This window comes from Oncorhynchus tshawytscha, linkage group LG05 (assembly GCF_018296145.1).
Source record: "Oncorhynchus tshawytscha isolate Ot180627B linkage group LG05, Otsh_v2.0, whole genome shotgun sequence".
Taxonomy (NCBI): Eukaryota; Metazoa; Chordata; class Actinopteri; order Salmoniformes; family Salmonidae; genus Oncorhynchus; species Oncorhynchus tshawytscha.
The window spans coordinates 19,079,987-19,093,833 of record NC_056433.1 but is presented as its reverse complement, the minus strand read 5'-3'; the positions used below and the strand labels follow the sequence as shown (position 1 = coordinate 19,093,833).

General features: G+C 41.4%; 1 protein-coding gene across 1 annotated transcript; it reads left to right on the top strand.

Moving 5' to 3' along the window:
* Positions 1-1,089: 1,089 nt before the first annotated feature.
* LOC112250085 (ribosome production factor 2 homolog) lies at positions 1,090-13,135 on the top strand. The gene is made up of 10 exons (XM_024419939.2): positions 1,090-1,210; positions 1,423-1,555; positions 1,659-1,696; positions 7,644-7,683; positions 8,034-8,115; positions 8,228-8,304; positions 10,409-10,508; positions 12,061-12,163; positions 12,287-12,431; positions 12,638-13,135. The coding sequence occupies exons 1-10, from the start codon at positions 1,188-1,190 to the stop codon at positions 12,821-12,823; spliced, it is 927 nt and encodes a 308-aa protein (XP_024275707.2). The 5' UTR covers positions 1,090-1,187; the 3' UTR covers positions 12,824-13,135.
* The last annotated feature ends 712 nt before the right edge of the window (positions 13,136-13,847 follow it).

The following is a 13,847-nucleotide window of genomic DNA, read 5'->3' as shown; positions in this document are numbered from 1 at the left end:
ATTTGTTTAACACTATTTTGGTTACTACAGTATTCCATATGTGTTATATCATAGTGTTGATGTCTTCACTATTATTCTACATTGTAGAAAATATGAAAAATAAAGAGAAACCCTTGAATGAGTAGCTGTGTCCAAACTTTTGACTGGGACTGTATATAAACGTTCAGAAAACTTGGGAGTTCAAATCATTTTTTTGGGGGGGGTCATATATTTTTGGCCTCAGAAAAGTTGGGGGCCAAATAAAATCAGCTGCCAGTTGGGGAACCCTGACAGGTCTTGCAGCTGTGCAGAGAGGAAGGTTTCTGTGAAATCCATAAACATTTGAATAAGTATAAACAGTAAGTGGTGTAATCCAACCAAAGTGGGAGAATGACTGGGCACGATTCAAAGTGTCACACAAGTTAATGTCATTGATAAACATTTGTGGAAGTTACAAGGTTCACATTCCGTTTCTATATCTCATTCCATGTAGGAAACCACTGTGTTCATTTGTTCTTCAGGAGCAGTACTCTCACCAACCCTTCCACAGTACTGCTTACTCCAGGACTATATCAGCAATTACACAACCATTAATATGTAGGTTAGAAAAAATAAATAATTATTCAAAAGACAGAATGGGGGCCCAAGGAACACATTTACATTATGTGCTGTTGTTGAATGTATTCCACTGAAGTAGACAGGAGTATTTCAAAATGTTTCAGCCAATAGATGAATTATGAGGACAGGCCATTCAAGAGCAATGCGATTATGTGGCAAGAAAATAAAGCCTGCTAGGGATGTGCACCTACCTTGCAATTATCTTGTCCCTTAGAATTTGCCCTTTCGGGTCTCGGAAATATAAGAAGTCCTGTAGTATTATTTCATATCATACATGAATGTGATATTTTGTAAAGATACACAAGTTTACATATACTTGAAAATGAATTGTTCTGGAAAAAATGGTAAACCACAAACGTTTGGGGTTGATGTTGGGTTCTAGGGTTTGAGTTATGGAGGGGGTTTATAGCTCTTTACCCCCATCATGTGGCCAAATAAGAGTACATCGTGTGTATATACTGTACATAACAACGGATGTGACGTACATGTAACTGCGACATTTTCCGGTGTTGTGAATTCACGTGGAGTATTTTAAAGCAAACGCGATCAAGCACACTAGTTGTAATTGCACACGAGTTGAAGTCACCAAAATGAAACAAAAGGAAGGAGTAATGTACGTTGTGGTATTTTATTATTGTATAGTTAACGTCAGTTGCTAGCCATGTAGTTAACTACCTAGCTAGTAGCTACTGTAGTCGTCTTAACCGTGTTAGTTTGAGATCTTCCATCAAACGAAATATACTATGTCAAAGCATCTGTTGTTTTACTCAAGTGTCACGGTGTCTATAGCTGAAATGCCTTCCTGTTGAATGACTGTTTCCTCAGAAAACCTAAGACGAAGAGGGCTAAGCGCTTTCTTGACAACAGAGCTCCCAAGCTTACAGAGAACGTTAAGAATGCCATGATCATGAAAGGAGGCAACACCAGTATGACTGTCACTCAGGCACTGAAGGACATTGTACGTTTTCTGACGGTCGACCCTCCCCTACCAGAATATTGAAGATGGTCAAGTTTTGAGTGCCAGATAGCTAGATAACTCTGAATACATTTTTTTTCTCCAGTATGCCCTGAAGAAACCAAGTGCTGTATTGTACAAAAAGTAAGTGATTGATTTTTAAAGTACCAGTGAAGCCGTTTTTATCTCTCTCAAATCAGTTCTAGGTAACAAATAACTACCTTACTGTGATTGTTTGAAATGAAAAGGGTAAAAAAAGAAACAAATAGCTTCTTAGTCCTAGCATAAGAGTCCTTTACTATCTGTGAGTGGGAAATCTGAAAATAAGTTGTTAATGGAAGAGGTTTGGAGCTCTGTTGTTGGTCTTAACTAATTTACCGCCTGGTGACGTTATGGAGCCAGATAGCTGCCCATATGTTGAACGTACGTGTCTTTAGGATCATAAGAAGATCCATACGCAAATTGCTAAGATCATAAGAAAAGCCATGCGTGAAACATGAACGTAAACGTAACATTTAATCTGTCAACAAACACCATGTTATGATTACAGTCTAACATTATAGGTATTATAAATAGGTATCCTGCACGTTTTCAAGTTGTCTCTATTAGTCATTTGAATTTACTTCACATTTTAGGTAGCTAATGTAGTGGATTTGTCTAGATGGCACTATCTATATTATGCCTACACCTAGCGGATTGAAACATCAGTGTTGGATCTCCACAGCATGGACAAAAACTACATTTAATTTGTATGAACATAAGATTAAACAGCAGACATAAACGGAACAAGTTCCACAGATGTGACTAACAGAAATGGAATAATGTGTCCCTGAACAAAGGGGAGGGTCAAAAGTAACAGTCAGTATCTGGTGTGGCCACCAGCTGCATTAAGTACTGCAGTGCATCTCCTCCTCATGGACTGCATTTTCAGTCCAGCCTCTCTCAGCCTATTGCGGACAGTCTGAGCACTGATGGAGGGATTGTGCGTTCCTGGTGTAACTCGAGCAGTTGTTGTTGCCATCCTGTACCTGTCCCGCAGGTGTGATGTTCTGATGTACCGTTCCTGTGCAGGTGTTGTTACACGTGGTCTGCCTCTGCGAGGACGATCAGCTGTCCCTCCTGTCTCCCTGTAGCGCTGTCTTTGGCGTCTCACAGTACGGACATTGCCATTTATTACCCTGGCCACATCTGCAGTCCGCATGCCTCCTTGCAGCATGCCTAAGACACGTTCATGCAGATGAGCAGGGACCCTGGGCATCTTTCTTTTGGTGTTTTTCAGAAGAAGTAGAAGGCCTCTTTAGTGTCCTAAGTTTTCATTACTGGGACCTTAATTGCCTACCGTCTGTAAGCTGTTAGTGTCTTAACGACAATTCCACAGGTGCATGTTCATTAATTGTTTATGGTTCATTGAACAAGCATGGGAAACAGTGTTTAAACCCTTTACAATGAAGTTCTGTGAAGCTATTTGGATTTTCACTAATTATCTTTGAAAGACAGGGTCCTGAAAAGGGGACGTTTCTTTTTTTGCTGAGCTTATCTCTGGGTGATGTGGACATCCTCAAAATATGACTAATTCAAAATTGCACCATCCCATTCTCTGGGCTCTGTCGGTAATCATAACCAGTAGCATATACCAGGAATAATAAATCATAACCAGTAGTATCTTCCAAGAATAATAGATGCTTGGTGAATCTATAAATTATGTATGACCACAGGAGGTTTTGCCACTCCGCAATATTTTTTTATAGAATATTTTTATATTAATTTCATCACTCAATCTTGCCAAAGCATATCCTGTAGGAGGGTTTAATATGAATTTAAAGTAATTTGATATGATTTATATAAATCGTTTCATGAAGATATAGACTGAAATGAACTACGGGAGAGGTAGGCTTAGTGTAGCATTAGTTTATTCCCACACTTTACAATAACACTTGTCTTAGGTAGTCTCCGTGTAGGCTTTTCCCTCCATCGCGACACTGCTGCCCAATTGAAGAACTTGTGCAGCACCACAGCAGCATGCGCCTTTGGAAAAGCACCCCTCAGCCTCAGAAGATGCCCTTCTGGAGGCATGGAGTCAGGCCTAGATTAGGATAAAATTACTATTTGCCTACTAGCCAAATAAAGTGCAGAGCATGCGTGATGCGTGCAACTCGTCATTCCAACATATTTGAACATTTAATTCATCATTCAGTCAGTCAGTATGTCATCCATTCTGTCATTTTTCTGAGTTGCAATAGGAACTAAATCAACGAGAATAGAAGTCTTATCCATTTGTTTATTGAAATCCATATGTATTCAAAATGATCTACATTCTCAAGTTCTTTCGCCTATCACTTTAATAATTCAATGTTTAATTTAAGCCTATCCAAATAAAAAAATAGGCCTTCAATTTGTAGGCATTGCAATTTAGGCTATCAACTCTTTGTGTTTTATAATTGTTTTTATTATAGGGCTCCCCTAAAAAAGAGATCCTAGCTCACAGGCCTCTAAATATAGCCTCTAAATACATTTTAAACAAAATAGTTGAAGAATCACATGCAGTGACTAGGGAAAACAGATCTGGCAGTAAGAATAGATAGTCTAAACCGTTTGAGACCCCTTGGCTATTTCGCTCAGGACATGTTATAGCCAAGACTTAATAAATATTGTTTTGTTAAATTTATTGATAAGGATATATCCTTTGCGTGATGGGGTTATGCAATGAAAATGCTGTTATTCTGGCTACAGTGGTAGTGATTGCATAGCCGTAGCAAGTTTGCTAGCAGCAAGCAAGGAATAAGAATGTTGCCACTGAACTGAGCATGGCAACAGAACATAAAGAACGAACAACTGGGTTGGGTCTCTAGCAACCAGAATTTTCTTATTAAAATGATATCAATGAAAAATAAGATTCTACTGGTAAATGTGTGCTTTCATATTGTTTTCTTTGGCAACTGTGGTACACTACATGACCAAAGGTATGTGGACACCTGCTCGTCGAACATCTCATTCCAAAATCATGGGAATTTAATATGGAGTTGGTCCCCCCTTTTCTGCTATAACAGCCTCCAATCTTCTGGAAAGGCTTTCCACTAGATGTTGGAACATTGCTGCGGGGACATGCTTCCATTCAGCCACGAGCATTAGTAAGTTCGGGAACTGATGTTGGGCAACTAGGCCTGGCTCGCAGTTGGCGATCCAGTTCATCCCGATAGGGTTGAGGTCGGGGCTCTGTGCAGGACAGTTAAGTTTTTCCACCGATCTTGAGCACTGCATCAGATGACCTGGCCTCCACAATCACCTGACCTCAACCCAATTGAAATGGTTTGGGATGAGTTGGGCCACTGAGTGAAGGAAAAGCAGCCAACAAGTGCTCAGCATATGTGGGAACTCCTTCAGACTGTTGGAAAAAGCATTCCCCATGAAGCTGGTTGAGAGAATGAAGAATGCCAAGCCAGTGCAAAGCTGTCATCAAGTCAGTGGCTACTTTGAAGAATCTAAAATATAATTTGACATGTTTACCACCTTTTTGGTTACTACATGATTCCATGTGTTATTTCATAGTGTTGATGTTTTCTATTATTCTACAATGTAGAAAATTGTACAAATATAGACAAACCCTTGAATGTGTAGGTGTGTCCAAACTTTTGACTGTATATGTATTAGAGGTCGACCGATTCTGATTTTTTTTTGATGCCGATACTGATTTATTGGAGGGCCAAAAAAAGCAGATACCGATGAATCGGCTGATTTAAATTTTTTATTTATTTATTTGTAATAATGACAATTACAACAATACTGAATGAACACTTATTTTAACTTAATATAATACATCAATAAAATCAATTTAGCCTCAAATAAATAATTAAACATGTTCAATTTGGTTTAAATAATGCAAAAACAAAGTGTTGGAGAAGAAAGTAAAAGTGCGATATGTGCCATGTAAGAAAGCTAACGTTTCAGTTCCTTTTAACATGAGTCTTCAATAGTCCCAGGTAAGAAGTTTTAGGTTGTAGTTATTATAGGAATTATAGGACTATTTCTCTCTATACCATTTGTATTTCATATACCTTTGACTATTGGATGTTATTATAGGCACTTTAGTATTGCCAGTGTAACAGTATAGCTTCCGTCCCTTTCCTCGCCCCTACCTGGGCTCGAACCAGGAACACATCAACAACAGCCACCCTCGAAGCAGCGTTACCCATCGCTCCACAAAAGCCGCGGCCCTTGCAGTGCAAGGGGAATAACTACTCTCAAGTCTCAGATCAAGTGACGTTTGAAACGCTATTAGTGCGCACCCCGCTAACTAGCTAGCCATTTCACATCGGTTACACCAGCCTCATCTTGGGAGTTGATGGGCTTGAAGTCATAAACAGCTCAATGCTTGAAGCACAGCGAAGAGCTGCAGGCAAAACGCACGAAAGTGCTGTTTGAATGAATGCTTAGGAGCCTGCTGGTGCCTACCATCGCTCAGACTGCTCTATCAAACCATAGACTTAATTATAACATAATAACACACAGAAATGAGCCTTAGGTCATTAATATGGTCGAATCCGGAAACTATCATCTCGAAAACAAGACGTTTATTCTTTAAGTGAAATACGGAACCTTTCCGTATTTTATCTAACAGGTGGCATCCATAAGTCTAAATATTCCTGTTACATTGCATAACCTTCAATGTTATATGTCATAATTACGTAAAATTCTGGCAAATTAGGCGGCCCAAACTGTTGCATATACCCTGACTCTGCGTGCAATGAACACAAGAGAAGTGACACAATTTCACCTGGTTAATATTGCCTGCTAACCTGGATTTATTTTAGCTAAATATGCAGGTTAAAAAATATATACTTCTGTGTATTGATTTTAAGAAAGGCATTGATGTTTATGGTTAGGTACACGTTGGAGCAAGACAGTCCTTTTTCGCGAATACGCACCGCTTTGATTATATGCAATGCAGGACACGCTAGATAAACTAGTAATATCATCAACCATGTGTAGTTAACTAGTGATTATGATTGATTGTTTTTAAAAAGATAAGTTTAATGCTAGCTAGCAGCGTACCTTGGCTTACTGTATTCGCATAACAGAGTGCAATGAGGCAGGTGGTTAGAGCGTTGGACTAGTTAATTGTAAGGTTGCAAGATTGAATCGCCGAGCTGAGAAGGTAAAAATCTGCCTCCCGGGTGGCGCAGTGGTTAAGGGCGCTGTACTGCAGCGCCAGCTGTGCCACGAGAGACTCTGGGTTCTGTCGTAACCGGCCGCGACCAGGAGGTCTGTGGGGCAACGTACAATTGGCCTAGCGTTGTCCGGATTAGGGAGGGTTTGGCCGGTAGGGATATCCTTGTCTCATCGCGCACCAGCGACTCCTGTGGCGGGCCGGACGCAGTGCACGCTAACCAAGGTTGCCAGGTGCACGGTTTCCTCCGACACATTGGTGCGGCTGGCTTCCGGGTTGGATGGCGCTGTGTTAAGAAGCAGTGCGGCTTGGTTGGGTTGTGTATCGGAGGACGCATGACTTTCAACCTTCGTCTCTCCCGAGCCCGTACGGGAGATGTAGCGATGAGACAAGATAGTAGCTACTAACAATTGGATACCACGAAAATGGGGTAAAAACGTCCCTGAACAAGGCAGTTAACCCACCGTTCCTAGGCCGTCATTGAAAATAAGAATGCGTTCTTAACTGACTTGCCTAGTTAAATAAAGATTAAATAAAGGTGTAAAAAAAAAACTTGGCCAAATCGGTGTCCAAAAATACAGATTTCCGATTGTTAAAACTTGAAATCGTCCCTAATTTAATCGGCCATTCCGGTTAATCGGTCAACCTCAGGAAAAATCATGTTTTTGACTGCACTGGGCCTTTTCTCAAGTAGGAGAACTGTTATTATTTTAACCTATCCAGTATTGTGGTAGTTCTGAAATTATTGTATTTAGTCTTCATGTTTTATTTTCCCCCTGTAAACATTGGATATTTATAGCAACTTTGGCATAAAGGACTGACTATACTGAAATAATAACAAAACATAAATAGTCCATCTATTGTTGGTACTTGAGAAATGTGTGTTTTTTATCCTGCATGTAAACTAAATGTTGTCTTTCCTTCCAGGAAAAATATAACCAGGCCATTTGAAGATTCTTCATCATTGGTCAGTTAACCAGAGATATTACATGTCTTCATTACCCTCTAAAAACTGTTTTGTTTAACCTGAGAATTCTAATTGTTTTTGATTCCTCTAGTTCCTAAATATACAGTATAGTGAGTGTTTCAATGTAGTAGTCCTGGTTCAAGGGGCATTGTTGTTGTAGCCCTAGCACAACACTGGAATTATTGTGGAATCGGGCATGTAGTGCTAGGGAAAACACAAACATTTGCTCCTCTTTGGGTCCGCAGGACCAGGATAAAAAACACTGCAGTAGTGTACTAGTTAGCATCACATTAAAATACAATATATTCATTGCACTGCCATTTCCGATCACTAATATTTTCTGTCTACAGGAATTCTTCTCGAAGAAAACGGATAGCTCGCTGTTTTTGTTTGGCTCGCACAACAAGAAAAGGCCAAACAATCTGATATTTGGTAAGCATTTTTGTATTCTATCAGTGGGAGACTAGACAAGAGATGTCTAGTAATTTTCACAGCAGATAAGGGTTTGACCTTGTTTTTCTCCTTTCCTTTTTGCTGATTACAGGTCGTCTGTTTGATTTCCACGTGCTGGATATGATTGAGCTGGGCATTGAGAAGTATAACTCCTTGAGTGCGATCAAGGTGATGTTTCTGCAGTTCCTATAGTCATTTGTAGTTGCGTTGTTTCACATTGCTGCATGATACCACTTATGTGAGTTCTGGATTTGTCAATAAGATAAAAAATAATAATTTAAGCAGTGCCTTCAGCACCACCTGATGTTCTGTACATTCTTAATCTCTACAAATCTTAGTTCTTTAAGTGTCATCACGCTCACACTGCTACAAAAAGCCAAACGAATACACCTCCTTGGTCTTTCAGTGGTCTGAATGAACAACTACAAATGAACTATTTCCTCTTAATCAATCAATCAATCAAATGTATTTATAAAGCCCTTCTTACATCAGCTGATGTCACAAAGTGCTGTACAGAAACCCAGCCTAAAACCCCAAACAGCAAGCAATGCAGGTGTAGCAGCACGGTGGCTAGAAAAAACTCCCTAGAAAGGCCAGAACCTAGGAAGAGACCTAGAGAGGGACCAGGCTATGAGGGGTGGCCTGTCCTCTACTGGCTGTGATGGCCAAGATGTTCATAGATGACCAACAGGGTCAAATAATAATAATTAGTGGTTGTAGAGGGAGCACCTCAGGAGTAAATGTCAGTTGGTTTCCTCATAGCCGATCATTAAGAGTATCTCTACCGCTCCTGCTGTTTCTAGAGAATTGAAAACAGCAGGTCTGGGACAGGTAGCACGTCCGGTGAACAGGTCAGGGTTCCATAGCCGCAGGCAGAACAGTTGGAGCTGGAGCAGCAGCACGACCAGGTGGACTGGGGACAGCAAGGAGTCATAAGACCAGGTGGTCCTGAGGCATGGTCCTAAAGCTCAGGTCCTCAGAGAGAAAGAAAGAGAGAGCATACTTAAATTCACACAGGACACCGGATAAGACAGGATAAATACTCCAGATATAACAGACTGACCCTAGCCCCCCGACACACACTATTGTAGCATAAATACTAGAGGCTGAGACAGGAGGGGTCGGGAGACACTGTGGCCCCGTCCAACGATACCCCCGGACAGGGCCAAACGGGCAGGATATAACCCCACCCACTTTGCCAAAGCACACCACTAGAGGGATATCTTCAACCACCAGCTTACCGTCCTGAGACAAGGCTGAGTTTAGCCCACGAAGATCTCCCCCACGGCACAACCCAAGGGGGGGGCGCCAAGCCGGACAGAAAGATCACGCCAGTGACTCAACCTACTCAAGTGATGCATCCCTCGGGATGGCATGGAAGAGCACCAGTAAGCAAGTGACTCAGTCCCTGTAATAGGGTTTGAGGCAGAGAATCCCAGTGGAGAGAGGGGAACTGGACAGGCAGAGACAGCAAGGGCGGTTCGTTGCTCCAGTGCCTTTCTGTTCACTTTCACACTCCTGGGCCAGACTACACTCAATCATAGGACCTACTGAATAGATGAGTCTTCAGTAAAGACTTAAAAGTTGAGACCGAGCCTGCGTCTCTCACATGGATAGGCAGACCATTCCATAAAAATGGAGCTCTATAGGAGAAAGCCCTGCCTCCAGCTGTTTGCTTAGAAATTCTAGGGACAATAACGAAGCCTGCGTCTTGTGACCGTAGCGTACGTGTAGGTATGTACGGCAGGACCAAATCGGAAAAATAGATGCACGTCCATGTAATTATTTGTAGGTTAGCAGTAAAACCTTGAAATCAGCCCTTGCCTTAACAGGAAGCCAGTGTAGAGAGGCTAGCACTGGAGTAATATGATCAAATTTTGGGGTTCAAGTGAAGATTCTAGCAGCCGTGTTTAGCACTAACTGAAGTTTATTTATTGCTTTATCCGGGTAGCCGGAAAGTAGAGCATTGCAGTAGTCTAACCTAGAAGTAACAAAAGCATGGATTAATTTTTTGACAAAGTTTCAGATTGTTGCAATGTTACGTAGATGGAAAAAAGCTGTCCGTGGAACAATCTTGATATGTTTGTCAAAAGAGAGATCTTAACACCATTTTAGCCACACTGTTTCCCTGTTCTTTGAATTTTTTTCATTTTTGTTTTACTGATAAAAACATGCCAATACACTCTGGACTGCAAACAAGTGAAGTTGGTGTTACCTGTTATATCATAATCGTCCTGCTGTAATTTTATGTTCTGTTTCCAATGCATTGCAGAACAGCAAATGTCCTGAGGGGACCAAACCGATGCTGGTGTTTGCAGGGGAGGCTTTTGACCATGATGATGACCACAAACGCCTAAAGAGCCTTCTTACAGGTACAGTTTAGTCAAAGCTAAACATTTGAATTTTGTGTTAATCGGATGTCGTGAGGTTAATTTTAGTCCTACCCCTTCAGTTAGAAAACAATTCCTCTAACTATACTGAACAAAAATATAAACGGAACATGCAACAATTTCTCATATTTGACTGAGTTACAGTTCATAGAAGGAAATCAGTCAATTGAAATAAATTCATTATCCCCTCCAAATTCTATAAAAAAAATATATAGGCAGTTTTATGGTAGAGAAATTAACATTAAATTCTCTGGCAACAGCTCTGTTGGACATTCCTGCAGTCAGCATGCCAATTGCACGCTCCCTAAAATGTATATCTGTGGCATTGTGTTGTGTGACAAAACTGCACATTTTAGTGCCATTTTTGATATGTCAAATCAAATCAAATTTATTTATATAGCCCTTCGTACATCAGCTGATATCTCAAAGTGCTGTACAGAAACCCAGCCTAAAACCCCAAACAGCAAGCAATGCAGGTGTAGAAGCACGGTGGCTAGGAAAAACTCCCTAGAAAGGCCAAAACCTAGGAAGAAACCTAGAGAGGAACCAGGCTATGTGGGGTGGCCAGTCCTCTTCTGGCTGTGCCGGGTGGAGATTATAACAGAACATGGCCAAGATGTTCAAATGTTCATAAATGACCAGCATGGTCGTATAATAATAAGGCAGAACAGTTGAAACTGGAGCAGCAGCACGGTCAGGTGGACTGGGGACAGCAAGGAGTCATCATGTCAGGTAGTCCTGGGGCATGGTCCTAGGGCTCAGGTCCTCCGAGAGAGAAAGAGAGAATTAGAGAACGCACACTTAGATTCACACAGGACACCGAATAGGACAGGAGAGGTACTCCAGATATAACAAACTGACCCTATCACCCCGACACATTAACTACTGCAGCATAAATACTGGAGGCTGAGACAGGAGGGGTCAGGAGACACTGTGGCCCCATCCGAGGATACCCCCAGACAGGGCCAAACAGGAAGGATATAACCCCACCCACTTTGCCAAAGCACAGCCCCCACACCACTAGAGGGATATCTTCAACCACCAACTTACCATCCCGAGACGAGGCTGAGTATAGCCCACAAAGATCTCCGCCATGGCACAACCCAAGGGGGGGTGCCAACCCAGACAGGATGACCACCATGTCACACCTGTCAGATGGATGGAATATCTCAGCAAAGGAGAAATGTTCACTAACAGGAATGTAAAAAAAAAAGTGCACCAAATTAGAGAGAAATAAGTTTTGTGTGTATGGAAAATTTCTGCTATCTTTTTATTTCAGCTCATGAAACATGGGACCAACACTTATTTATTTAACCAGGTAAGCTAGTTGAGAACAAGTTCTCATTTACAACTGCGACCTGGCTGTTAACATGTCAACATAACATGTTGCGTTTATATTTTTGTTCAGCATAGAATGTTTTGGGGGGAAACATACCTTCACAATCCGTAGTATTTCTGTAGGTTGTAATAATATTGCATTTCATGTCGGCGGTGCTATTGACCTTTTTTTTTTTGTTATTGTCTTGTTGTACAGACTTCTTCAGGGGTCCCGTTGTGCCTTCAGTGCGTCTAGCTGGTCTGGAGCATGTCCTGCACTTCACTGCTCTGGAGGGGAAAATCTACATGCGCAGCTACAGGTATGTCTGCCTGCTAGCAGCTAGACCATCTACCAATGTCACCTATTATTCATGAATTTACATATGATCTGCATCTTTCACCCCTGAAATGATCACTAGTCAAAACTCTTTGGGGTTCTCCAGATCTCTGTTGAAGAAGTCTGGATGTCGTACACCAAGGATTGAGCTGGAGGAGATTGGGCCGTCTTTTGACTTTGTCTTGCGGAGAACACACCTGGCATCAGACGACCTCTACAAGACAGCTCACAGACAGCCCAAGGCTCTGAAGGTATGAAACAACTAGTTGCAGTCATCTTTTTCAATCTCTTTCAAGAGTCATGTTGAATGTCACATAAGGTTTATTATTTTTGAAAGTATCTTAATTGCACAATTGTATTGTGTGCCATTGGCCACATCATTTAAAGTATCTATGTAGTAAAATTAAACATCAAGGCAGTCAGTCCTCATGTTCTTTGTCAATTCTATTCTTTACAGCCCAAGAAGAAGAAGAACATATCCCATGATACCTTTGGTACCAAGTTTGGCAGGTTGCACATGCAGAAGCAGGATCTGGCCAAGCTCCAGACACGTAAGATGAAGGGTCTGAGGAAGAGGAGGGGCCCGGCAGCCGCTGCGGAGGGAGAGACGTCCTCGAAAACCGCCAAAGTAGAAGTGGAGTGAAGTCTTCCCAGGCTTTAAAGGACATTTCACGTCACGCTAACTGTGGATGTTGACCGATGTCTTCAGAATTATCATTAATTATGAAAGAATTACCCCCCATACATGTTTACCTTCTGCAGGTATGTTTGTCAATGTCTCTTGTTAATGACATGAAAATCATCTTCATTCTGTTGCTCATTTTGCTTAATCTGGAAATGCTTTGTGTGAAAGGCAAGCCTGTCAGATGTATGTGCATAAGAAAAGAAAAAAAATGCATAGTTTAATAAGATGTCATTGTTCTAAAATAAAACTCTAATATTTTCTGTATTTTAATCTCTACCTTGTGCACTGCGGAAGCATTGTCTCAATGATTACATTTATTTTGTACATCTGTCTCGTGATCTCTTCAGAGGTTTTACAATTGATTTGTCACATGCACAGTGAAATGCCTTTCTTGCAAGCTCTTTCCCAACAATGCAGTAATAAATATTGATAGTACTATAAAAGTAGAAGAATAACACAAGAAATAATAACACAAGTAAGCTATATACAGGATCAGTTCTAATACCATATTTACAATGTGCAGAGATACTGTAGGGGTAGATATGTATAGGGGTAAGGTGACTGGGCATCGGGATATGATTGTGTGTGTTTAGTCAGTATGAACGTGTCTGCATGTGTGTAGCATGTGCATAGTCAGTGCAAAAATAGAAGAGTCGATGCAGATTGTCTAGCCATTTTGTTAGCTATTTAGCAGTCTTATGGCTTGAGCATATATTCTGTTCAGGAGCCTGTTGGTGTCAGACTTGATTCTCTGGTACCGCTTGCCATGCGGAAGCAGAGAGAAGAGTCTATGGCTTGTGTGGCTGGAGTCTTTACCTTCCTTACACACCACCTGATACCGGGGTCCTGGATGGCAGGAAGCCCGGCCTCAGTCATGTAGCGCCATGCGATCAATGGCGGTGCTGTTGCCATACCAAGCATTGATGCAGCCAGTCAAGATGCTCTCAATGGTGCAGCTGTAGAACTTTTTTAAATGTAATTA